Source organism: Chinchilla lanigera, unplaced genomic scaffold (assembly GCF_000276665.1).
Source record: "Chinchilla lanigera isolate Chin_1 unplaced genomic scaffold, ChiLan1.0 scaffold00109, whole genome shotgun sequence".
NCBI lineage: Eukaryota > Metazoa > Chordata > Mammalia > Rodentia > Chinchillidae > Chinchilla > Chinchilla lanigera.
Genome location: NW_004955510.1, coordinates 1,615,315 through 1,642,144, shown reverse-complemented (window position 1 = coordinate 1,642,144; position 26,830 = coordinate 1,615,315). Strand labels below are relative to the sequence as shown.

At 42.2% G+C, this 26,830-nt stretch overlaps 1 protein-coding gene across 1 annotated transcript in view; it reads right to left on the bottom strand.

Moving 5' to 3' along the window:
* The window catches only part of Nrg3 (neuregulin 3), a gene marked incomplete at its 5' end in the record, with an annotated part of 1,004,716 nt that extends 977,887 nt beyond the window's left edge, over window positions 1–26,829 (bottom strand). Inside the window, one exon of the mRNA XM_013506309.1 lies at window positions 26,133–26,829. Coding sequence (XP_013361763.1) covers window positions 26,133–26,829 — 697 coding nt within the window. The remainder of the gene's footprint in view (window positions 1–26,132) is intronic.
* Between the last annotated feature and the right edge of the window lies 1 nt (window position 26,830).

Sequence of the window (26,830 nt, the reverse complement as noted above, 5' to 3'; positions counted from 1 at the left end):
TAAGCAGAACTAATAATTGGTGTGAATTTGTAGGGTGACGCTCAACAGTCTGCTGGAAAAACTGAGAAACTTTGCATCCATCTTTGGATGTTAACACGGAAACACAACACAGTGGAATGTGTTTGTTTTCCTTCACTCTGCACCATCGCCCTGGAACAACAGCGATTTGTGCCATTGCTTGGGCCAGGCCTCTCAGAGACAGCTAATGAAGCAGCCAAGCCCTGGTGGCTACAGCTCTCCAGATGGGTTTGCTGGAGTGTTGGAAACTGTGCAATGCTGACCATATGATACACTGGTTCTCGGCAAACTTTTATCTTTCAACCGATATTAAGCACTATTAGCCAAACAGAAATACCAGAGACGGTAATCGGGCTGGAACTTATGGCTCCATGCATCATTTACCTCCCTTCTGGAAGTTGGTTGTAGTGTGTTTACACCAGCTTATTTAATTTTGTTTTCCTTTAGCATTTTAACCCACTGCCTGGGCATCCTTGAGCAAGAGCAGAGACTCATACATGGCTTGTGCCTAATCTCGTATGATAAAAACAGCTGGCCCTATCCCTGGTCCTGCTTATGTGGGAGCAATCCTCACACACAATCACGTGTCATGCACCTGCAGGGTGGATGGTGGACACCTGCCTGGAGAGTAGGTGCTTTGAAAGCGTAAGAGAAAAATATCCGTTTCTTATTTGCTCTAGAATATGTAGTCCAAAAACCTTTTTGAAATATAAGTGAACAGTTCATGGGAGGAATGGGACAGAGACTTTCAAATTTTAACCCTGGTTGCAAAATAAAGCCCTTTCTGATCACACTGGGCAGAACATGGGTGAGTTCCATAAGTACTCTCCCCTGCAGCTTCCTTTCTAGTGAAGTGGAAATGACAATAATAATAGTACCTGGCCCAGCAGACCAGAATGAGAATTAAACGAGATGCTGTCTACCATCCATGACAAGTCTCTAGAAAATACTCACCAGAGTGTTGTTAATCTGGCATTAGTTTTATTTTTATTGGCTTCCTTTGACACTCCCTCTCCAGTGGTGAAGACTTTAAAGAGAGAGAGGTCGTGATTATAATCATCTGGTTTAGATGCCCTCTCTACCCTGCGGCCACCTGAAGAACCACCTGACCTATCTGCCGTCGAGGCACTACACTCTGAAAGCCAGGTGTCTTAGCACCAGCAACTATAACCAATGTGCCACAGTCCAAGTAGTGTAAACAAAGCTTTATTTCTCCTATTTGTAGAGACCTTGGGACATCCAAGGTCAAAGTCCTGGAGGGTCTTGGTCTGAAAATGCCCATCCTAGTTTACAGATACCTGCCTGCTCCCTGTGCTCTCCAATGGCCCAAATCAGAGATTCACAAGCTCTTATATCTCTTCTCAAAAGGATGCTATTCCCTTCAGGAGGGCTCAGTATCACCACCAGCCTGCATTCTAAGGCCCACCTCCTTATGCCATTGATTAAGGACAAGGACCTCAACAGACGAGCTGGGGGAAACATTCAATGCATAAAATTAGAGCTCCCCCAGTACCAATCACATCTGGAACCGCCTCCCCAGCTCCTGTCTACTTCTTCTAGAAAATTCTCTCTCCTTTCCCTTTAAGAAGAAAACCTTGGTTTCAGGAGTTCTGAGTGAGAATCCAAGTGCTCTTTCCGTAAAAATCATGATTTCTGAAACAGACCAGTCTTCCCCCCACCTACTGCGAACTCTTGTTACAACTTTTAGACTTAACTGACTTTGTCAAAGATTGTGCTGAGTACTAAATTTTTCCTACCTACTGAGGAAGCATCCACACACAGAAAGTAGATATTTTATTAATACAAAGCCAATATTCCTTATAAGAAACTGCACATACTGACCCAGTTTTTGGAAGCAGCATCACCTGCTGTCTTCCTTCTTGACGAGGGAAGCACAGGGAGGTACTGGCTGCTGGCCTGCTTCCTGTTCCTCACTTCTTGCTTCTGGGGAGGGGTACCGCATGAGGCAGTGAATGACAGCAGTGAACACAGACTGTCAGCACCCACCAACCACAGCCACAAGTCATGAGGACCACGTGTGTGACACATCAGCACCTGTGACAGTCTGTTACGTTATTCTAACTCTGCGCCTGCCATCCTCACTTCCTCTCCCTCAGGATTTATCCACCAGGGCTCCTGGAGCTCATCAAGAAAAATCAATAAGCGTTTTTCATTTTCCTAAGTATGTAACTCTGTTCATCATTAAGATCACTGCTTAATACACATTGAAAATAAGTAAAAAGTGTATGTAATCCTAAGGGAAAAAAAATTCCACCAAAGCCTTCTCTAAAACTTGTCACTTCCTGTCATTACTATTTCTACCTGAAAATATGCCAGCATTTCAGTTACATTCACAGATAAATAATGCTGCATGCCCCGTGTATCTTCATGCTTAGCACTTTTACCAAATTACCTAACGAGCTTACCTGTCACTTGTAACACTGATTCCCAAAGCAGCAAAATTTACTAAATTAAGCCTACAAAGCATACATACAAATTGATGGTGGCCCAATATAACTTTAGATTTCTATAACGTCAAACTAACTTAAATATCTTGTAGAAACTCAAGGAACTTTTCAGGGACAGTGACAATCAGTGCCCACGTGAAAACCTCAGCAGGATCAGAAGTGGCTTTGCTACCATGGACGGAGTCTGAGACTTTATAACACACAGCATACTGTTTACCATCTGCAAGCTCTCACAAGTTCACTTGGCTTGTTCTCTGCAGGAACCTTGAGCAGTAAATTTGCATGAACGGTAAATGAAATTATTGTGCCAACTCAGCTAGCCACTGACAGGAAGAAGTACATTAAAATAATTTTGCTCCTTTAAATGTTTAAAATACATAAACAAATGGAAGTTTGCTCACTTTTCTATTTGTTCTGGGAGAGCCCATTGTCAAAACGTATCTGGTGTCAATGGCAACGCACCTTGCTGTTTGCAAGTCCTGGACTGCTGGAAACACATAGACTGACTATCTGGATGACACCCAAAGGTGAGCAGCCTTTGGCTGCTTTGGCAGCTTGTGGACTCATGAGTGGACAGGGCTTCATCTCAAGCTGCAAGTTTCATGGTCTCAGGACAGTGACACAGCCCTGGGCATCACAATCCCACTGAAACACAGCAAGCACCGGCCAGTATGTGGAACCTTTACAATGGTTCTCTCCCCTTTAATTGGGATACATAATCCTTCTTGCAGCCTTCAGCGCATCTCCCTTACCTCTTCCTGGCCATAGTGATGCTGAAGCCCAGGCAATGGAAAATGGAATCATCAGGACATTTAAAAGTCCATCCTTCTAGAACACCAGTTGGCACCAATGAGCTGCACACAAATGATGAATTTTACATTCATTTACTTTACCATTCTAATTTAAATGAACAAAATGTTGAATGAAAAACAAAACTTCCACAGAGCAAAGTTCATTAGGAGCCCAGGCAACAGTGAATGTTGGAAAAACCAGTGTGAACCAGGGATTACACAGCATGATTTCCAAAGGATATCAAGTTCCTTTGTGGAGCATCTCCATGAGACAGATAGTTCTACTTCAAATTTACAGAAAGATAAAAAAACACATGAACAGATCTAAAATTAAGAATTTATCAACCTCTTCTAAAACAGTACTTCAACTCTTACTGAAATCATGAGAGATCTGAACTGATAAGTTCAGAAAATTAAAATGAGAGAAAAGAAATTTAAGTGAAAATGTGAAGCAATTAAAGTTGACCATCATCTCATCAGTCAGCGTGTACTGCTTTTACCAATTGATAATTTGTGCCCAGGGTTTATTTAACAAAATATTCACGCTTTTATACCTGCTTTTCATACTTTACATAGTGTAACATTCTCTTGTACTGTGATTTTATTGTTGTTGTCACTGTTGGGTTTTGTTGTTTTTTGTTTTTTTTTCCCATACCAGGAATCGAACTCACAACCTTGTGCATGCCAGGCAGGCACTGTGCCGCTGAGCTAAATCCCCAGCCCCCTTGTACTGTGATTTTAAAGGAGTGATTTATAATGCTTATATGAGTAAAAGAAATGCATTAGCACTCCTTTGCAAGTATTTCTGTGATGAACTTTCTTGAACAAATAAAACCTCTTTCAAGACATTTTAAAGGGGAATTATAGGACAAAGGACACATATTGAAATATTTCACATCAAGTCACACTCCAGCCCATTGTATCCTAGATTTAATAATGCTGGGTAGCATAATAAAAGCTACTACTAGGCTGTCAGATGTAGGAAAAGTTAAGGTTTTCTGCAAATAATTTTGCCCACATCAATTGCATGAATCCTGGAGACGGGCGAGGGGTCTGAGCTCGACAGCTGCCATCATAGCCTCACCTCAGGCTAAAGAACTTCTGGGCTTGGCTTGTCGAGGAGCAGTGGCCCCCTTGCTCTCTGGAGGGGGACCCTGCTCTTTCCCATGATGGCCACTGGCCTAGATGTATCATGGCCGTGGTCTCCCACTGTTTGTGTGGGTTTATTCATAGGACTCCCATCCACACAGCTGCAACACCTGGGCTCCTGTCATTTCCTGTCTCCTTTGTGCCTACAGGATGAGGTTCCTGTCGTTCTGCTGAGGTGCATCCCTTCCTTGTCTGGGGCTGTCCCTCCTCAGGATCATCAGGCCTCCCTCCCTTTTGTAAGCCCAGCTGTCCACAACTCCAGCAGGACCTGAGAATCACCAAGGAAACATTAGATAATAAACTACTGATGTCTCTTGCCCATCCTTCTCAAAGAGAGATTTGACTGGTCTCCCATGGAGCCTGGGCATGAGTCCAGAGTTCTTATGTCTCCTCCATGTGATTCAAAGTACATGCGGGTATAAGAAGTACTGACAGTGTCCTCACTCCACTGCACCTACCAGAGACTTCCCCAGTTCCTGGGATGGGGTTGTTCCTGTGACGGGTTTTCAGTGATGATAAGAGTCTCCATGTCTGCTACCCCATACCAGTTTTTTAAATACTGTGTGTTTGGCATTTTTTTTCAAGTAATTCTACAGTTTCTAATATCTTCTAAATATGTCCACTCACACATCTAACAAGCAGGAAGAACATAAATGCATAAAACCGCTCTCTCACCCCAAGCCTCTCCCAATCCTGCTTGTCCTCACCCCCGTCTCAGGGAATGAGATCAGTATCCACATCCTATTCAGGACAAAAATCTAGGAAGGAGTCTTGATATTTTTTTCTGCTTTCCCTCCCATGTGAATCTTTCTTCCCTCTAAGGCATAGCCAATCCAACAGTGTATCATTAGGCCATATGTCTCCACACTAGCCTAAGCTTCCATCCTCCTTTGACGGGAACCTGATGGTGACCTTTTCAATAATCTTCCTGGCAAAGTGTGCTCCTTTGAATTACAACTCCATGCAGCATCCAAAAGGGACTTTTATTTATTTATATTTTGATACCAGGAAACATTAGATAATAACTACTGATGTCTCTTGCCCATCCCCCTCAAAGAGAGATTCAACTGGTCCTTGCACTTGCCAGGCAATGTTATGGCCCTGAGCTATATCCCCAGCCCCCAAAATGAACTTTTAAAAACATAAGAGCTATCAGAACCTTCCTAAGCCCAACTTCCTCATATGCTTTGCCTTCCCTACCCTTCCTGCTTCCCTTTCTGTCACTCTACAGCACATTCCTTATGCGTACGCATACTGGCCATTTTTCTGTCCCCCAGTACCCTTGAGTTTCCATCTTCCTTGTTGTGGTATCCTTCTTCCCCACACAGTCACGTATCTTCTTCACATCACTGGAGACACAGTTCACCTACCACCAACTTAAATCTTTCTGTCCTATTATTCTGTTTTGCAGTTTTCAATCACAGAAATTATCTTACTTATTGACATCTGACTTCTTTACTGGAATGGAAGTCCCAGATGGCCAAAGCTTAAATTAATCTTCACTGCTATCATACCCCTTTGCTGGGTGCTAAAGATGACATCTATCAAGCAGAAGATGTATTACTCATCTTCTCATGACCAGAACAAAATGCCTGATACCCACAAGTTAAATGAGAAATTATGTATTTTGGCACATGGTTTCAGAGATTTCAGTCCATGGTTAGTTGGTGCCAAGGCAGAAACAGCAAGGCAGAAGGGCAGAGTGGAGGAAAGCTGCTCAGCCCAGGGCAGCTGGTAGTTGAGAGCATGTAAGGACGAGAGCGATAGCCACGCACGCCTCCCGCAATGCAGCTCCCCCACCTGGGTCACCCGTGTATGGCACATCAAGCTGTGGATGAGCAGTGTCTACTTCCCAAAGCCTATCTCTGAATACATGAGCCTTTACGGGTCATTTTAGATCCAAACTGTAACAGTAGGTCCTTATAAGGAGTTGAAAAATGAAGGCTTTTACAACAGGCTGTGTGAGAGAAGAATGAGGACTTGCTCATGCTGCTCACTTTTCTGAATAGATGAATGCTGCCTTAAGCCATGAGGAACATTTTCTGTCTCAAAATGTTCCAATATAAATGGAAAAAAACAAAGCCTTAAATTTTCACCCTCTGAAAATTAAATCTACTCTACTTGAACTTTAAAAAAAGTATAAGGGAAGGAGGAAAATGAAGAGACTGGAAAACGTCAGTGAGAGAATTTTACCTTTCTCACAAAGATAAATTGCCCAACTTCATCTCCACATACGGAGTCTTCCTTCAGAGTTGGAAAAACCTATCAACACACAATTTGGGAGAAATGCTTTGGAGAAGTGTCCTCTACGCAGCCCTGAAAACCAGTTCTGAAGAACAATCAGCCTGAAGAGCAGCGTGAGAAGGGATGACAAGTAAAGGGGAACAGAGCTCTGTAGACTCAGGGTCACATTTCCTCTTCTCTTCTGTTACTGTGTCGGGAACTGAGATATCAGAGAGGGGCACCGAGTACAGTCTCAAACTGAGCATGCCACACTTCCGGAGCAGTCAGACAGAAGGATGTGCTGGTTATCTCTGCCTTTCTCAGAGGCTGGGAAATTCAAGTCCAATGGCCTAGAAATGGATACTGCTTTCTATTCAATATTACTGTGGGCTGTAAATTCCCACAGCATCTTCTTCTAGTTTGAGTTTGTTTCAAACATCACTTCCTACTCATAGTACTATTTCACCTTGATGATTAAATTTAGTTCCCAAATTTAAATTTTGAAATTAGCCTATCACTTGCAATCGTATTCAGCCTCTCATGGTTATTCTGCTTTGCCCCAGTTCTCCCATATCCACTCCTCTCTTGGCCTCCAATGTGTAAACTCTTATTCATGCAGCACCTTGGTTTATGAGATGGTTAATACCCATAGAATTTACAGCAGCCTTACTGGCCAAGAGGTAGCCATTATTTCAGCTCTTATAAATGAGGGAATGGAACCTGGGGAGGCTGAAGCCACTAAGATCACATATTTAACAAAAAGTAAAACCTGGATTCAACCTGATCTCCCTGAAGGACACCCACAGCCCCTCCTGTAGCACACACAAGCTCGCACACACAGACTGATGACACTCACATCATTAAATGTGTAGCTATGATCTAAAGAAAAATAACAACCATCCCACCCATTCCAATTCTAATTGCTGATTTTCAACTTAATTAGATGGCAACAGTATCAAGAGTGGCAAACAAAACACAAAATTAACATCCAAAATAAATTGAATCCAACAAATAGTCCACTAAATCAGTACAGAGAGTATTTGGACCAAATCTGAATGTGCACAGCAATCCATCTGGGGGTGTGATCAGAATTTATCTCTCTGAGACATGACGTGTAAGTTTTTATTTTAATGGAAAAACAGAGGTAGATGCTAGGGCAACAACCCTCAATCTTAAAACTACAATAACTAAAGGATTGATTTGTGAATCTAAAGCCTTTACAGAGTCAGATTTTTAAATCCAAAGCAAACTAATCAATATCTGATGTGAACAACAGTTATATGCTTGAAGAGACGCACCTGAGAGGACCAACCCACTGAGGTGAAGCACGGAGGCTCCCTGCCTGGCACAGGACCACCATAAACCAAAGGAAAGTGGATGCCACAAATCAGAGACCTACAGGATGCTGGCATGCCCTGGCTCTTTCTCAAGAAGTTCTATTTTCACAATGTGGCATTTGAGAAGCCAGTGTCAGTGATTTGATGCTCACCTACCTCTCCACCACCCTTGGAGCACATTGGGTTTCCATGATACCAATTAGTTGGAAAAACATTCGACTTGTGGAAGCCGAAGCCAGCAGCTGCCTCAGGGGCCCAGGTGCACAGCAGTTTAGGGGACTCCTCCTCAGAAGGCCCCACACCCATGCCACACCCATACCACTGCTGCAAGAGCCAGGGCAAAGGAGCCCTCGGAGGACAGAACACTGAGGAAGTCTTGGAAAGGATAGGAGAAAAGGGGAGCAGCCTCTGCAAATTATCCAAACTCAGAAGATGTTGCAACTGAAGACCTTCAGATTATTTGAAATTATTTTTACTTTGCGCATATGTGCACGCTTGCCCTATGCTGGGTGAACTGTGTCTCCCCATTCCTATGTGGAAGCCCTATTTCCCAGTCCCTCAGAAGGTGACTGCATTTGTGGAGCAGGCAAGAAATGCTGAAGTCAAAATGAGTCAAATCCAGTGAGACAAATATCCCTCTAAGAAGACAGCCTTGAGCACACACAGACACCAGAGATGGGTGGATCGTGTGGGGAAACAGGGATACAGTGGCATCTGCCAGCTAAGGAGAGAGGCCTTAGAAAAGGCTACCCTGCTTCTAACTAAACTTGTCTTACGCTCTCAGCTTCTTTAACAGCAAGAAAAACAAGTCTTGTCCTCTAGACTACCCAATCAGTTGTATTCTGTGCTAGCAGCCTGAGCTGACCACTATAATCTCCATGCTCACTTATGGAAGAACTGGTGCATTTTACCCATCACCTGAGGTCTCCACCCTCTCTCCCTGCAACACTGCACCTGGGATTGAGAAGGAACACTTGCTAATGAATTCACACAGCCCAGTTGTAGGCAGTTCTAAGCTCACCACTGCCTGATGGCATCCCAGGCTGTGAAGTCACCCCAGATAATGTGGAAACATCACACCATGAAGTCCCTGCAGACAGGACAGACTCACTGCCCGTGCTTCCAACACCAGCTAACAAGGTCTACCCTAGCTAGAGACATGTGGGATGAATCACCAACATGACATTCTTTTAAGGCTTTCTACTGGGTAAAGGTTTTGTTTGTTTTGTAGTTAGTGATAGGCAACATCTAGGACCTCAGAGGGGTTTGTGGAAGAACAGTCATTGTGACACTTTACTGGCAAGACTGAATTGCTCAATTTTCCTGAATAAGAATTCAGAAATTTCATATTTAAAAAATAAATTTTTGTGTGCACATTGGCTCCAAAATTTCCGCTCTATCCTGTGAATGTGCAGGGTAGAATTTCATATAATAATGACCAGTTTGAAAAGAACTAAATACCCAAGTGATAAGAGCATTATATATCAATGTCTATATATTTCAGCAAAAAGCTATGAAATTTTTGATAGAGATATAAAATTTTTGGTATTTTTGATATTTGATATAATGGTAAGTACACTTAATAAGAGAAGAAAGTGGAAAATATTAAGTATCCACTTCCAGTTTGAATTAAAGTAGCTCTGACTTTGTCACAGCTCAGAGCTGTGTTCTAATCCAATAAATGAAACCATGTTCTTAGACCAAAATCCACAATATAACAGGATGCAGTTCCTTTACATTAAGATACACTCATAATTGCAGCCTAATATACCATTTCTTAGTCCATTCTTGTTCCTGTAACACTTTCTCAAATCATTACCTAGGAAGTCTGTCTAATTAAGGGAGGAAGATATTATAACTAGTATTACAACCAGATAAATTCATTCAAACTTCCAAATAAAATATTTTGTGTATGGCAGTAACTCTTTCAGGACTATGCATACCCATTTCAGATATATACACTATTGTGGCTCTATATATAAAAGACATGTACTACTTTATATCTACTACTATATACACATGCACACATATGTATGTGAACTGTATGTGTGTATTCAGGGGAAGGGACAGGAATTCTTTTGAATATAACCAACTCCCACCTGTATAACATACCAGATCAGGCTATTAGTAGATGATGAACTTCTAAATACTGTACACTAATATGCCACAAATAAAATAGTATATGTGTACTGAGGTGGCGGGGGGGGGGGACAAAGAAAACAAATGGGAAAGGGAAGGGGAGAGAGTGGTAGTAGAACCAGTAATTCAAAGACTCCCACTAAGATTTTAATCCTAATTTCAAACTTCATCTTCTTGGAATTTTTGCCACAGGGAGACTGGGGGACCATCCTTCCCAACAACCTCATTTACAAAAGAACCTAGAGCCCAGAGATCCATTACTTCACCCTGAGGTCTGGAAAAACCACTAAATAGCACAGCTTAGCCTACATTCTCCAAACGAGGCAAGCGTCCTCACTGCACCTTCAATACTTTTCTCCCTTTCAAAATCACTCTTCCAACTCTCCCTTTCCAATTTTCCACGGATGCCAAGAAGAAAACATATGTAACAAATACAATGATAAACCTCCCAGACCGAAGCTCTCCATCCTCTCCCAGTCTTGGTGGAACTCGCCCTCTGGAAATACTGGGCCAACACCCTCCCCTTCACTAGGGCTTTTGTTCAGTTCACAGAATGGTAGAGCACCAAGAGGACATGGGACAGGAGGCAACCAGAGAGGAAGCTGCAAAACTTCCAAGTCTGTGCTTATACACCTGTACCGCCAACTGCATGCTGCTGCCGCAGCAGACCGCTGATGGTCAGAAGCAGAGCCATGTGGCCCACCCATTCAACAGGCACTTGGGCAGCACTTATCTGCTTTGAATCTGCCTCTCTCATAGCACTGGGCAGCAATCCTCCCTCATCTAAAAGCAAAAATATTCTTAGACATTCCAAGTACCTGACTTCCCTGGCACAAAAGCAGCTCTGTTTTTGGAAGGTCAAGAGTTGTACTTGATTGCATGTAGCTGACAACTGAGGATTAAAGTGGACTTCCCAGCATAGCAGTGAAAAAAAAAAAAGTTGATGGGACTGCTAGAGTACTCTTCTGAAAAAGCACCATGTATAGTCTGTTCTAATGCAATTCATTGCATACCTTGTGGAGGAATGAAGCAGTTCTAGTAGAGTAACCAAGGATTTTATTTGGCAACATAATAAGTCTGGGGAAACGTGAAAGAACTATGCTGAAACTCAGCAAAGGTTTTGAGTGTAAAGTATCACTGGCCAAAGATCACCTTTTCAGTGGCTTGCTCACACAGGGCCTCTCCTTTCACGATACAGAGCTCACCGAGTGGCAATTTAATTCAATTTTCACAATGGGAGGGCAATACATAAAGACATTCTGCAGTGAGCAATTAAAGTCTTCAAATCCGAACACAGAGATGTGTAGCTATTTTATGGCAACCAGGATGTAGAGCACACACATCCTCTGTGAGTGACATCCAGCTACTGCACAAAGGCACTGAGGAGCACCGAGAGACAGAAATTGCAAATGGCTATGTGTTTGATATCTATTTCTGTATAGAAGGGTAAGAGAAAGGATACAAATATCACAGCAGAAGTTAATTTTGAAAGGAATAGCTCAAATATGTGTAAAGCTTTGGTCAGATAAAATTTTACCCTAATATTTTCTCTTCAAGACTTATTTTTAGGATCAGTGCTCAAGCAAAATATTCATATCATTGCATCCTAACATCGCAAATAAGACATCAAAGTCTCTTCAGTGGTAAGACAATTTTTTAAACTTATCTTAGGGTTTCAAATTTTAAACAAATTTTACATGTTCCTCTTTTCCCTCTACAAATAAACCTGTATTGCTCTATCAATCCAAAAAATAAAAAATCCAAGTAGCTCAAAGGCTTAAACCCCTCTTTGCCATTACACAGGCACCAGTCCTTGCACAGTTCCGATGTAGAAACCCCATGAGAAGGCTGCGGCAGGGAAACTGTGCTTCTAATGCAGCATGGTCTACTTGACCTCTTCTCTTTAGAGTTAACATTCCTGTGTTATCAAGCCATTTAGAAGTAATAGAGCTCCTCAGACTTTTACAGTGATAAGCCATTTGCAGTGCATTGTAGGAAGCAGCATTTCATTATTTACCATAAATTACTCAGAGCTGCTCAGAGTGAAACATGAGCATCGCCCGTGTGGTACCACAGAAGGACAGTTACAAGCTCAGAGAATCAAGGGATGAAGGAGTCCACACTGCATTTGCCAGAACTCTGATCTACTTCATTGCACTCTTTTCAAAAATCTCTCTTCTGATCAAATATACAAAGACTGGAACAAATAACTAAGGATATTCACTGTTATCTTAGTCAATAAAGTAAATAAACTGAAAATATTTTAAGCAAATAATACCAGTATATGTCAGCTGGCATACTGTAAGTGTTGACATCAGTAAAATTATCTGATCAGTAAAAAAATATGGGAGGGATGTGATTGGCTAGTAACACTAAAGCAGCATCTGCACCTTCCACAGTGCTACAGCCCCTCTACCTGGTCACAGCTAACAAACTTAGGAGCCACAGGAGTGAGAGAGTCATTCTCATCTCAGGTTCTCTACCTTGAACAAAATTGGCAACACAACTAATTTTAGCTGTCCTGTTGGGATATAAATGCACAGATGTGGTTCTCCTTTGTGCTAGTAGTTCTTCAGGAGGTCACACGAGATCCTCATCTTCCACACACCCGCAGCATCTCCCTCTCCCTTCCGTTCCTCACCAGGTGACAAGTGCAGACAGGAAGTCACCTGGGGCTTCCTTCTGGACACCATGCTGCAATAACAGCATTCAATCCCGAAAGGTGTGATGAGCTCTGGAAAAAGGACCCGACGTGAAACCTGAAGGGTGCCGTGGCAATCACTTAGTGAAGGAGTTCTTGCCTCCGAAAACTTCAAAGGTAGTCACAGGTTAATTTAGGTGAAACGGTGCAATCAAGAGTTTCTGCTTGCTATTCTCCTTGTAGCTCTACTTGCAAATTTTTTGATATTCGAAAGCTGTTATTTTGGGTTAAATCTAGGGCTGTGTTGACGTGACTGTGGATAAACTAAACATCTGTAAAACACAGCAATTCTAGTGCTTTTTGCAGCACTCTGAAGCAGCACTGGAATGAAGTCAATACTTAAATATACCACGCGCCAATCAGAGACCACATCTTTAAATAATTTGGAAGCAGTTAGCCTTGGAGAATCTTTAAAATCCACAGCCTGTTCTTAACTCCAAGCCATCCTGGAGCCACTTTCACCACTGTGAAAATCCCACACATTCTGTGACCTCCAGGCACCAAACCTGTCAATGGCTTAGCAGAGCAGCCTGGTTCTGCCCTTCCTCAGCCCCACCTCCCTAAGCCCCGCCTCCCTAAACCCCACCCTGAGGAAAAGCTGAGACTGTATCCTCGTTCCCAAAGGGCCTAGCTGCCCACAAAGGTGGTGTAGGCCGACTTCTACTGCCCTAGGCTTTTACTCCTAGCCTCTCTTCTCAGTTTCTCCACCTAAAGAAATCCTTTGAAACTAAGTATGTCAACACTGACCACTATCTTCTAAAATAGTCCAATGTCATGTGTTAGAATCAAAATTTTGTTCATGAAGATGTCCATTTATTTCCATGAGTTACAAGTGCAGTGCTGTTCATATTAGCAGGCAGTCTTTCTATTACCCATTCTCTACTGCTGTCCAAAAAACAAACAAGAAAAAAGACAGTTGAGAAAGAATCATACATTTCAGCACTCAACTGTCCTCTAGAACATGTGCCCTGGTCTTCTCCACAAGGGTACAAGGATGTCTTGAGTATCGCATACTTTAATGTTTGCACAATGGTAACAGAAGCCACTCTCAGATGCTAAGATGGTTTTATATAGTAAAATGTATGGAAAATGTGTCGCACCTAAAAGAAAGCTTTATTTGATGCAAAAATAAAGAATCCAGTCAGAAAGGCTTCGGAAAAGAAGTACACGGTTATTAGGGTGGGTCTCTCGAAACCAAGACCCTGATACAATGGAAACTGCAGGCATCAAGAAGATCACCCTGTCTTTGGACTTTGAGGCCTAAAAAACGAACAAAACACTCAGAGCTGGGATCCAGGGTCTACAAATGAAACTCGGGCCACCATTCTGGCTGCATCAAGTAGTGAGACAATAAAGTATTTCAAAAGATTTCTTTATCTGTTAAGTTTGCATGGATGGATGTATAGGAAAAGTGCACGTATTATGAGAATATGGACTGATAAAGTTTGATGCATTCAACTCATACACATAACCAGCTCCCAGGACAGCAAGCATACTTCAGTATTGCAGAGCTCAAGGCCAGGGGTCCCCTCCCATCCTTCCATTCCCCTCCTGTCCTCTTCTCCAAGCAATCACTGTCTTGTCCTTTCACACTTGAACATCATGTAAACAGAACCATATTTTTATTCTGGCTTTTTGTTCACCTCTGTTTATGAGCTATATGGGGGACTTTGAGCACAATTTATCCCCAACACTACAAATCATCCCTTTCTAAAGGACTGTGGAGCTTTTCTGTGTAGGGTCCAAGCCCATGACCTTGTGATTCTAGGAAAAGGTTACAGCATCAGGTACATCTTTGAATTAATCATCGCATTGGTACAGACATGACCCGAACTCTTCTCTCTAAGCCCAATGACTACCATCTACCCTTTGCAGTTTCACTTCCTGTCATCCTTGACATAGATCAGGTAATGAGTTAATGTACATACAACTCATTGATTTCAACTGGCTCTATCCAGCCACAGCAGTATTACTAAAGATTATTAACCTCTGCAAACTGGAAGAGCCATTAAGTAACTCACTAAGCTTCCATCATCACCTATATCCTTAAAAGATCAAGGCCAATAATCAAAGGCCCAGAGCAAACCACTCTGCTTTCAGCAAGGCAGTGTTTCCAACAAGTAAGTGAAAATGTGTTCATATTCCTAAACAGCTGCATTTCATGGCAGGAACATAGCTCAGTCTTCATGTTAATGCTGACACCACCGATAAACACACAAACTCTTAAACTTGAAAAAAATCTAAAATCTTCAGAGAAGCAACATCAGTAATTGAACTGATTCATGGGGCTTATTCTTCATTTTTCTCAAACTGTACTATCTTCAGATTAGAGAGATAACTCATTGTTTGAATATGCTTCCTGCATAAACTTACTGTCTATTAATCTATATAGCTTAAAAAATTGGTATCATTTAATTTTCTACCCCAAGATTTAGATACATTATTACATAGTAGTGATTTTCCAATATCCTTAAAATTATTGAAAACAAAATTTAATAGCCTATATCTATCTCATAAGTAAAAATTTTCTTAATTTATTTAACCTAAATATATAAAAATTAATGTGAAACATATGAATGCAAAATACTTGGTCACAAAGTTCAAGCCTTATTTTTAAATATTTTTGTCTTTCTTGCATAAAACCATACCCATAATGTATATTTTAACTTTTCAGGTTCATTTTACTGTGGATTGAGAATTAAAGCCACCTATGGAATAACACAAGTACAGATTTCTTATGGATATATATTCTCCCTTAACCTGCTCAAACTTCTTCCAAAACAATTTTTTAATAATTTTATTAGTGCCATTTTTAAAGTGAATTATCTTCATGGACTATTTCCAATGTGATCAATTTAGTTTTAATATAAACCACAATTACTTCATTAGCTTGCATAATATTTATATACACTAATTTTAGTCATAAGAATATGACTAATTTCAGTCATAAGAATAACCAACATGAGCAAGTTTGGGAGCTAACCCAACTAAAAATATCATCTGATCAACAAAGACGTCTATCCAGTGATGGCTACTTAGTATGCCACAGACATTGGTCAAATATTACAAGCAAAAGTAGAGAATAGCATCCTACAAAGTCAACTAAATAAAATTCAGTCAAAATAGCATTTAACATAAACATTTCTACCCCCTATTATCTTTTAATTTCTAAAGCCTAAATCTTGCTACCATTGCAACAAAAACATTTTTTAAACCAGTAAGTTTGAGTAAGCAATATCACCACCCCTCTTCTTTGTAAGCAAAGCTTGGATTCTTCGTAAGTGGGGTTCATCCATTGTCTTAAGGGGTTTGATAATACCCACTTCCTGACAGTGCAGTACACTTGTTTTTCAGCATGGGTCTTCAAAAACCATTTTACAAATACAGTTTTCCACTTGTCCCCATTTTCTTTTTATAAGCTTGCAAAAATAACCCAAATCACATATCACTTTAACCAACAGAACACAGCTTTTCTTTTACTTAAGAAGAGACCCAATACCCAAAAATGTCAAGTGAGGAATGATTCGGTCTGTTGGGTTGTATCCTTTCCCCAAAACTAAGGTGCTATTAATATCCTTCTTTTTAGAACTGCTAGCTAGTCAAGGTGGGAACTGCACACTGGGGCTGGAGTCTGCAGGAGACACCACATACGGCACAATGTGCATCATGTGCTTGGCAAAGTGGGTATCTTAGCGATAGTAGAACGGAAAAGCTATCATTCCAGATGCTCCCTGCCATGTTGCCTGGATCAGTATCAGCATGTGATGCAGTCACTTCTGTAACAAAAGGTAAATTTGGAGAGGGTAGAGAAGATAATTTTGACTAAATTCCAGGCAGCAGAGAAATAAGTGCATAGCTGTTTTCTGCCAGTGATACACCCAATTCAAGAACCTATAAGTGAAAACAGAGTTAAAATAATCAAGGGATAAGAGGTCAAGGTGGGCATTTTAGCATGGTAGGCATGAAGACGCACTTACATAAGATGAGAAAGTTCTAGAGATCTGGGGCACAACACAGCACCCACAGTTAACAATACATCACAGCACGCCTTTGTATGCAGCCACATTCAAACACAGCATCACTTTTGACCATACACTTTGTGTTTGTGATATGCTAAATTTAATATTATATCTTCCTACTTTAAAACAAACAAGGAAATGCTTGGAGGTCTCGGGTGCGTTTAGTCCTCTACAGTGGCTGTGGTGAGGGCATCCCGTGCGGGCTTGCACACGTCCACACTCCTCAAAGTGTGCACATTAATTACATGCAACTGCTAGACACACACCAACAAAGCTAAAGAAATTAAGAAATTCAGAGAAAAATATTCCTTATCTTTTATGAAAAGATGTGCATTTCTCCTTAGATTAAAAACCAGGGCGGGGCTGGGGATATAGCTCAGTGGTGCAAGGGCCTTCCTGCCAAGCACGAGGTCATGAGTTCGGTTCCTGCTACCAAAAAATCAAAAATCAAAAAACAAAAACAGAAAAAAAATTTTAAAAAAACCAGGGCAAGTGTCCAAGGATATAGCTCAGGGGTGGAGCAACTTTGCCTGGCAAGTGTGAGGTCCTGAGTTCAATTCCCGGTAGCCAAAAACACAAAATAAAAGCCAAGGCAATTCTTATGATTAGGAAGGCTCTCTTTTACAAGAGGTACAGAGCAGATGTGCCATTTATTGAGTTTTTAACAGCAAATGCTATTATGTGCTAAGGGCCTGCAAAAAACGGTGTATGCAGATATCACAATGCTATATGAATGGGTTAGAAAACTAAGATTGAAGTGAGCACAATTACCAGTAAAACTAGCTTGTTATGTTCCCGATCAATCAAACTATGCAACTATGTATGGGCAAACTGTATGACCACTCTAAGCCGATTTCCATTACTTGTGTGATAAAGATAGTAACACCTAGGCCATGCATATTAGAATTTTTCAAAAATAAATCCAAGAATGTAAAAGAATCGTACATTTTCTTGGCACACAGCTTCACTCTCACGGCAGCTCTCATTTTTATTATTACCTAAAATTACAAGCCAAGATTAGGAATCTGTCACAATCCTTTCACAGTACTAAAAGTAAAACTCAAGACACCAAAGTCAAGATATCTGATCCCCAAAGGATATGGGGGCGTGGCTTTCTCTCTTCTAACTAGTGAATTTCTAACTCCCTGGCAATTTACAGAAAGATATGCCTTGCATCATATGTAGCCTTGCTAAGGATATACTAAAAGGCAGACTAATGTGTTCAAGAATTTTTATCAAAGACTTGGTATAATATTCCTGTTATTCTCATAATCCTGGCTATAATATATCTAAGTTAAAGCAGATGCACAGGTTCAGGTAACTTTATTTTATTTTTTTTTTTGGTACTGGGAATCAAACTCTGGACCTTGTGCTTGCTAGGCAGGCGCTTATGCCACTGAGCTATATCCCCAGCCCCTAAGGTAACTTTAAAAAAAAAAAATGAAATAAATTGTTCTTACAGCCTACAATGCATCCATGATTGTCATTATCATTTGAGCAGAGACCTCCAAGACAAAAATCTTATCATTGGGGGCTGCCAAGCTTCTGTCGTTAAACTAATTTTGAATTCAGTTTTGCAGGTTTGTTTCTGACTACTCTCTTCATATGCTCAGAATTGGCAATCTATGATTTATGCACAATCACTTACCTGCCTTAAAAAATAAAAAAAAGTAACAATAAAAAATAGTATTTGAGATGTAATGCAGGGAGAACTTCACAACAAACACAGACTAGAAGATAAATATTTTCAACATGTTAATATTAAAGTTCTCCAACGTGCAAAGACGAATGTCTAGAAAGAGTTCTTGAATGGATGCAATCAAGCCATTAATTCTGGACAACCTAATTCACAGTAAATGTGGAGAGGAACAGAGAAAGGTACAAACACTGCCTGTTCCACTTCAATGCTCATCCAACTTTAAAGACCAAGTGACAATAAGACTGTGTAGAAATGCCACAAAAGAAAGCGTCGCAGTACCCTTTCTTTCATCAAGAATCTTTGGGCTTCTGTAGATTTCAAGTTTCCCCAGGTCATTCAGCAATCTTACCCATTTCCCCCCAAATTTAATGTCATGTGATGAACTGTGCCAAGTTGGCTTCAACAAAGAAGAAAAGTCTGAAATAGTAAGCTCCATTTTGCGACTGAAGTTCCAAGCTGATTGGAAGTAGACTCTCACTCTACATTTTACCACATATGCCACAGTATCCGAAAAGGAGCACAGGAGAGCTCCAGGGCACCCAAAACAATAATCTTTGGGATGAAAGAGCCCTCAAAATGTGAGCGAACCAGGTAATATTCCAACCGGATTCGGTGGCCTGATGAGTATATCCAGGCTATGCCCTTCCCATATCATTTGACACAAAAGCAGTAGTGTTTTGCAGTTAATAAGGTTTTTCTAGAGTGGTGCGCAAGTCAGGTTACTGTTATCACCCTCATGATCTCAGGGGATGAAGTTAAAGGTCAGGGAAAATAAATTGGTTTTTTAACACTGCAGAGCTCTCATAGGATATAAGGACAGAGGTTTCTAGTTTGGAGGGTTTTTTGTTTTTTTTTTAGTATATATATTTTTCTCTTCCACAAAAGACCCTAATAAATATGGTAATGACTGGCAGGAATTTACTAACCAAGTCAATTTCTTAAACTCCTCTCAGACAACTTGCTGCCATCAGCTGCCTTCCCCAAGCCTGGTAGGAACATCTTCATAGGAACCCAGGAACCTTGGAGAGGACACAGCCACCAGGCAGGGGCAAGGAAGCCTGCTGGCCCTGCACATGTTAGATGAGTTAGTCCCTTACCAATACTCACTTGGAATACCAAACTCCTTTATACCTGTTGTTATGGTAAGAAGGTAATTTAGTTAAATGCTATACAAGCCATTGATATATGACTGTGGAAATGAAAGGTAATTGTCATTTCTATTAAAATATAGTCCAATGCTTGGAATAAACTCCAAAAGTTGTTTGACTGTTGTTAGTTTTTTAAGACAGACAGATAAAGGAAGGAAGAAGAGTTCCTTTAAATTATATAGACAAGAAAATTATGAAAGATTCCCGGGGGCAGTGGCATATTACAATAAATATGAAGAACCTGGATTTGCATGTAGATTCCTTCACTAATGTCTTTTTAATGAAGAAAGGGTAATTAGAGTTGTAGCTTAATGTGGGGTTGGGGGCAGCTATGCTAAAACTAGCAGACACAGACTCAGGAGAAAGTGCTGATGTCACATCAAGATACTAGTTTATAAACCGCTCACTTGATTTTTGACAACCCTTAGGCCGTAACTACTTGTTAGATCCTTCTTGCGTATCTCTGTCTTCCTGAGAAACCACTTCGAAGATACCACCATGTATTACAGCAGCCATTGATATTTTCCTACTAATCTATCCATAACTCTGCAATGTTTGTATTGTTCCTATCCTATTTTGTAAATGGATGCATGTCTATTATTATGTGTTTCCTACAACAACCTCTGAGAAAAGTTAAGGATTATTCAATAGGTCACTCATGTATAGCTCTATTTATTTTCTTTAGAAGCCACTTTGAAGATACCAAAGTATAGTACAACTATTGATAATCTCCTACCTCTTTTGTCTGTTACTATTATTTGTCTATTTGTTTTCCTGAGAAACTATCTTGTAGATAACAATATGTAAAACAATAACCATTGATAATTTCCTACCACTTTGTCTGTAATTTGGTAAGCCCCCCCATTATTATGTTATCCTTCTTTTACTCTCTAAAATTAAAAAAAGATACTAGTTTATGCTATATAAGTTAAGTTTTATCTTAATTTTCTTTTGAAGCGATTACTTCTCTAAACTTTGAAAATCATCCAATTAGCTAGCAACTTTACAAGGCTTCTAAATAGATATTTAATAAACCAGCTAGAAGGCTGAAACGTATAACATGCATTATGGAAAGGTAAAATATAAACAAATATAACAGCTTCTGTTCAACTGTTCACTGCGTTGTGGAACCGGACAATAAATGCCAGCCTAATTAACATGATGTGTAAACCAATCAATGTGTGAAAATAAATGGCCATTTGTCTTCTACCAAGTTTGAGAATCCTTAATTTATTTTTTAAAAAGCCCTAAGATATTTTAGTAACTCAATTATCTAAATTTCTTTTAAATTTTCAATATCAACTTCAGCAGTTGAACATATCTTATCAAAGTGATAATTTGTTTAAATTAAAACAACTTACAATGACGCAAAGTTACTAACAGAACTTTCTTTAATGAGTAGAGCTTTTCCTATAGGTTAAAAAAATAAAGACAAAAAGATCAAAGATCTGTAAATACTTTCAATCAGAGCCGTGATTCAAGACAGTGAAAGACTGAAATGTTCACTGAAAGGCCACTGTTAACACAAAAGCAAACAAGTGCGCTAGGGATCTTGCTGATGGCTGCAGGAATGGGAAGCACCTATTCAGAGACGTCTGCACTCAGTTCAACGCTGCATCCACTACAGACCGCGTCCACTCCTCCCGCTCCCTTCCCAGGAGCCCTGATCTACACAGAACATTCCTGGAAGGAGGTAATGCAACTCTTCAGCATTTCATTGGTGTTTGTCACGGCAATCTCAGGGCTGTGCCTTACCCAACACACTGGTCTAAAGATAAAAACAGACTGAAAGTAAGAAAAATGAATTTCAGTTCTATTCAGAAGCAATTCAAATGTATTTTAAAGACTTAGATTTATGAGTCTTCCCTTGCTCTTTTATATTTCAGGGCCAAATTTCATGTTCCATTTTCAATATTCCAGATAGAATACGAAGATATGCTTGGCACTGGATATGAGACGTTATAAGCAAAGGATTTTTACAGAAGAAGTTGAAAATCTGCTCTCTTCTCACTGTGGACTGTGGTGTGGCCAGGACGAAAACCTGGGGCCAGTCAAAGGACCTTGCTCTGTCCACACTGCTCTCTAGGGTGACACTGGCTCCACAAACCGCCCCCAACTCTTGCATGTGGCCCAGCCTAGACTGAGAAAAGCTGAGCCCTTCAGTAGCAGAGAGAAACTGTCACAAACAGCTCATTTTTTTTTTCCTCAGAAGCTTGTGGATCAACACTGTATGCTTAAAATAAAGTCTATCCGGGAAATAACACAAATATAAAGGTGACCAGATTCACAAGTTAAACCTGGAAACTGTACTCTTCATAGCAAAAACACCTCCCTCTTCTTGGTCATGAGGAATTGAGGGGAACACTTAAACCGTTTCGTTATACAACACTCAGATCAAACTCAAAGAAGCTCTGAAAGGAGCCAGTGCCCAACCCCACATACTTTTTGGGGAGTTGGAACCATGAAGTACCACAGAAGTGTCAAAAGAGCAAAATTGTACAGTGTAACTGATTAAAGCAGAAAAGTCTTATAATCCTGCATTAAGACCAAAGGAAAACAAAATATACCCAGGTTGCAACATATGCTTATAAAAAGCTCTTGACTGGATTTCATAAAAAATATTGATCTTGAACTCTAAATCCTCTCACTTTGCCTACCATGCAAGATTGGGGTCAATACCTTCTATGCTGGGACTTCTTTGAAGGCCTTGACCATGTAGATAGGACAGAGGTATACGAGTAAGCTTATTTAAACAAAGTATAGCTGATGGCATGTACAAAGCAACCTAGAGTAGGCTTATTGAAAGAGTAAAGATGTTGAAAACAACAAACAAGAAAACTGTTGATTTCATCAAGGCCTGTCTTAAAACTTGCAATCGATGTGACTAAGGAAAATTCTATTTATAACAGACTTGGGTAAATTAAACTTGCCTCTACCCTGCTTATACATTAATGATACACATGACATCCATTACTTCTCTAAATGCACTATTCAATATTTGTGACATTAATCATTGGGATTAACTACATAACATTTCAAATATGAGCTGAAAAATAGTCCATTAAAAGGTACTCTTTGTCTTTGTCCTTGAATTTAGCCACTGACTGCCCTTTTACCTGTTAAATAGAGCTTTTGGCTGAGTAAAAAATTTGCAGCGCTCAAAAGTAATCCACAATATTAGAAACATAAGAGAAAGGATTATAACAGCAAAAGCATGTCGACTACAATCACTGTTCCTCTGTCCCTAGTGACCTTCCACTGGCTTCCAAAGTTGAAAACTGACCTACACTTTCAGATACAAAATGCTTCCAAGAAGCATTCACTGAAATAATCCCCTGGTAGTAATATATTTAAGATATTTTTTTTGTACTGGGAATCTAACTTAGGCCCTTGCACTTGCTAGCCAGGTGCTGTGCTGCTGAGCTGTAGCACAGATTCTTGTTCCCCCGGCCCAAGATACTTGTTCGTAAGGAGCCTAAAGGGATGGCAGTACTGGAACACTGGAAAGTCAAGAGATTCCAGGGACACTGAGGAAACTTTTGGTCCAACTCATTACCTAAGGGGTAGACAACAGACGACAAGAGTCAAATTCTAATTTTTTCTTCTTCTGCTGCTGTTAAGTCTGGTTTTCTCCCTATTTCAATTCTACAGATAACTAGTTACAGCCCTCTGGACCGGGCCTTTCCTATATCACAAATAGCTTTTGTTTACAAAAGTCCTGTTATCCACTAGCAAGTGTGTTTGTTCTCCATGAACAAGTGCCTCCCACTCCAAAGAGCTGTGCTGCCCTCACAGACCAGAGCTGTCTGATTGCTCTGAGATCAACACAAAGACATTCATTCTCCAAGCCCTGAGATGTTCAGTTCAAGAGCCAAGACCCTGGCCATTAAAGAATTTGTGGGTTAGCCTCACAAAACAGAGCATCATGCTTGACTGTCTTCAGGTGCAAAAACAGAATGCATGACTTACATTGAAAAGAAGAAGAAACAGAAGCAAAGAAAAACAAATCCTTACTAAAGAATGGAGGTAGAAATTGGAAGAAGGGAATTTTTCTCTTGAGAACTTTAGTGACATAATCAAAATAACTTAAAAAATAGGAATGCCACCTATTCAAGCCATAATTCAGCTCAGAGTAGCAGTGCTGATAATCCCCCAGACGAAATCTTTGTTTCCTTTTGTTAACCATCCTGCAACCTTAGATCAAATAAAAAAAAAATAAGCATGCTTTTTCTTTAAATTACCACACAATCTACCGATATAAAACCCACCTTTTATGGAAACTACATAATCTATCGTTCGGTATCATTTCCCTTGTTGAGGTATCCAAACCAGGTCAATTTCGGCCAGATTTCCATACCTGCTTTTTAGTCCTTAATTCAACTCCTTGTTAAAGGTTTCAAAGAGAGAAAGGGCCAGACCTCAGATACAAATAAAATAAACAATGCTTATGTGTCTATATGACCCCTGACACCATTTACAGATTTTTCCCCTTTTCCTTGGGGCGGTGAGCCCTGTCAGTGATCATTACTTATTAAACAGGCTGCCAATCCCTTCTACAGAATGGAGAAAGAGCAGACAGGCAGGAATAATTACCTTGGGCTTTTTCTCTGAAGATCTCCCCGGAATGGAACACAAGGAAATCAATTGAAAGAGAACAAGAAACACCCCACGAAGTGAAGCACCTCTCTGAACCCACACAGGGCCGGGAACACTCCATTATTCACACCAACTGCATCAAAAGATAAAATATCTAGGGCTTCCGTGGACACCTATTTTCTGTGCATTGAAAATGTTCACACATACACTCGCAAATCCTTCATTCCTCCACAAAACTCAAGCGAGATGGTTGAAAGCAGCCTCTAAGCACTCCTAGAAGCTGCTTTCAGGGAGGACTGCTCCGACCAGAGCAGGGAAGCTGTGAGTGTCAGGCGCTCCTGCCATTCTGGTGGTGGCAGAACCCTTCCCTTCCCTCTGCCTCCTCACTGGCATCTCCAAAGCAGTGCACAGGGAAAAGGAGGCACTCTCCTGGATGCTACTTACAGGTACATTTAATCTTTAAAAAAAACTCTGGAGAAAAGTTTCAAGGGTTAAATAACACCCTCAGTAAGATCACAGCTTAGGGATATAAAAAAAAAAAACAAAAAACAAAAATCAAAAAACAAAACAAAACAAAACAGATGACAGAGAAAGCAAGCCAGGAATTCCTATGGGCACTGAGTTGATGAAGAGCACTATCTTTCCCCCACATGTTACAGCCCCAAACAAACAAAAATACAGTATCTAGGAGGCACAATCAGCTTTTACAGAACCGCCTTGCAGAGAACTTGAACTGGAAAGCTGGGGGGTTGTCCTAAATAACCTTCACAGGTGGAAGAAACTATTCCCATACCTTGATTAGTCATCAGATAACGGAGGTTCCCAAGATTTCTTTAGAAAAGGAAAGTGGGTGGTGGCAAGTCAACTAGCTGGCTAAAGCGGTCAGAAAAATACACAGCATAGTACACCCATAATGAAAAGGCATCAGGCTTGAGGTTAACTGTCCAGGACTGGCATGAATCGAGCCCGGGCTGCACGCATGCTTCTAGCAAGAGGGAGCGACATGATTCCAACAGGGCTGGGTTTTCCCTTCCCGTGCAGAGAGCTCCGTCCCAGCCTGCTTTTCCAGGCTGAGAGGGCTAGGGGATGAGGTTCACACCCCACCTTTGGGAGAACAAAAGCAAATGCTTGACAGAGCTGAAAATAAAAAATAAAACCTCCTTCTCCAGGACCCCAGGGCAGCCACTCCAGGGCTGTCCTCTGCTTCCTCCTAGTTAACTCATCTCAGTAGCCACAGAACCAATTTCTACATCTCCGCTGGGCACAGGCAGGCTGGGGGGCGACAGGCTCAGCCCAGTGCCCTCTTTTCCCAACCTACGCCTCTGGCTTATAATGAATCTTTCCCGTGGGGCCGGCCCCCAGGTCACTGGAGGGGCTTCAGCTACGTTCACCAACATCCCCACCTCCTCCTGGCATCCGCATGGACACCACTTCCCCTGAGGTCAGCTGGCTGGTGCTCTCTTCTCTCGCTCCCACGGGCCGGCCAGGTCCCTTTAGGGAGGCGCTGACTCCCTTCTTCCCTCCCTCCCCAGTCGGGGCAGGTGCAGGCTCCAGACCGAGCTGGGCCCTCAGGGTTGCAGTGAGGAGGCGTTGGCCTTAACCCTTTGAAGGGGACCGGGGGCTCCATTCTCTTTGGGGACCCACGGAACCCGCCGTGGAGCTGCAGGAGCTGCCTCCCTTCCCAGCCGCGCGGACGCCCGCGGGACCCCTCGCAGGCCACAGAAGAGCCGCGTCCCGCGTCCCGCGCCCCGCGCCCCGGCCCAGCCCGGGCGGCGAGGGGCACAGACGGACGGCGGGAGGGCAGAGGGCCGGAGTCCGAGTGGAGGCGCCGTCGTGTTACTTACGGAATTTGGGGCCGGTGCTAGGTTCCGGGGCGGTGGAGGCGGCGGCGGCGTCCTGAGCGGGAGACAGGGTCCAGGCGGGAGTGGAGTCGTGGAGGTAGGAGGAGGTAGCGTGCGCCGCAGTGGGCCAGGAGGGCATCGCCTGGGTGCTGGGGCTTCCGGGCACCGGGGGCCTCGAGCCCGGCGTGCTGCTGCCGGAGAAGGGCGCCGTGGTGGTCGGCAGGGCCGTCGGGGGCGCCGCGGGGCTCCGCGCCGTGGTGGAGCGCGGGCTGGCCCGGATGGGCACCCGGTGGCCAGGGAAGCGAGTGGGCGCCCGCGTGATGGTGGTGAGGCGCGTGCTGATCCGGTTGGGCGTCCTGGAAGAGGCGGCGCCGCCGGTCCCGGCCGCGGCCGAGGGGGTGGCGGGGGGCGCGGTGGCGGTGGTCGTGGTCGTGGTCTCCATGGCCTTGGGGAAGGAGCTGGGCTTGGAGAGGAAGAAGGGGTCCTGGCCCATGCCCTTGGAGCCCACCAGGTCGGTGGGCACGTACTCCTGGACGGAGCCCACCACGATCCATTTGAGCAGCATGAGGCTGAGCCCCAGGCCGACGCAGCCGATGAGCAGCGGCACCGCGCACAGCCACGTCTGCTGCCGGTTCCACACGATGCAGTCGCTGCAGCGCAGCTCCCGGGGGGGCCCGGCCGCCCCTCCGCCGCCGCCGTCC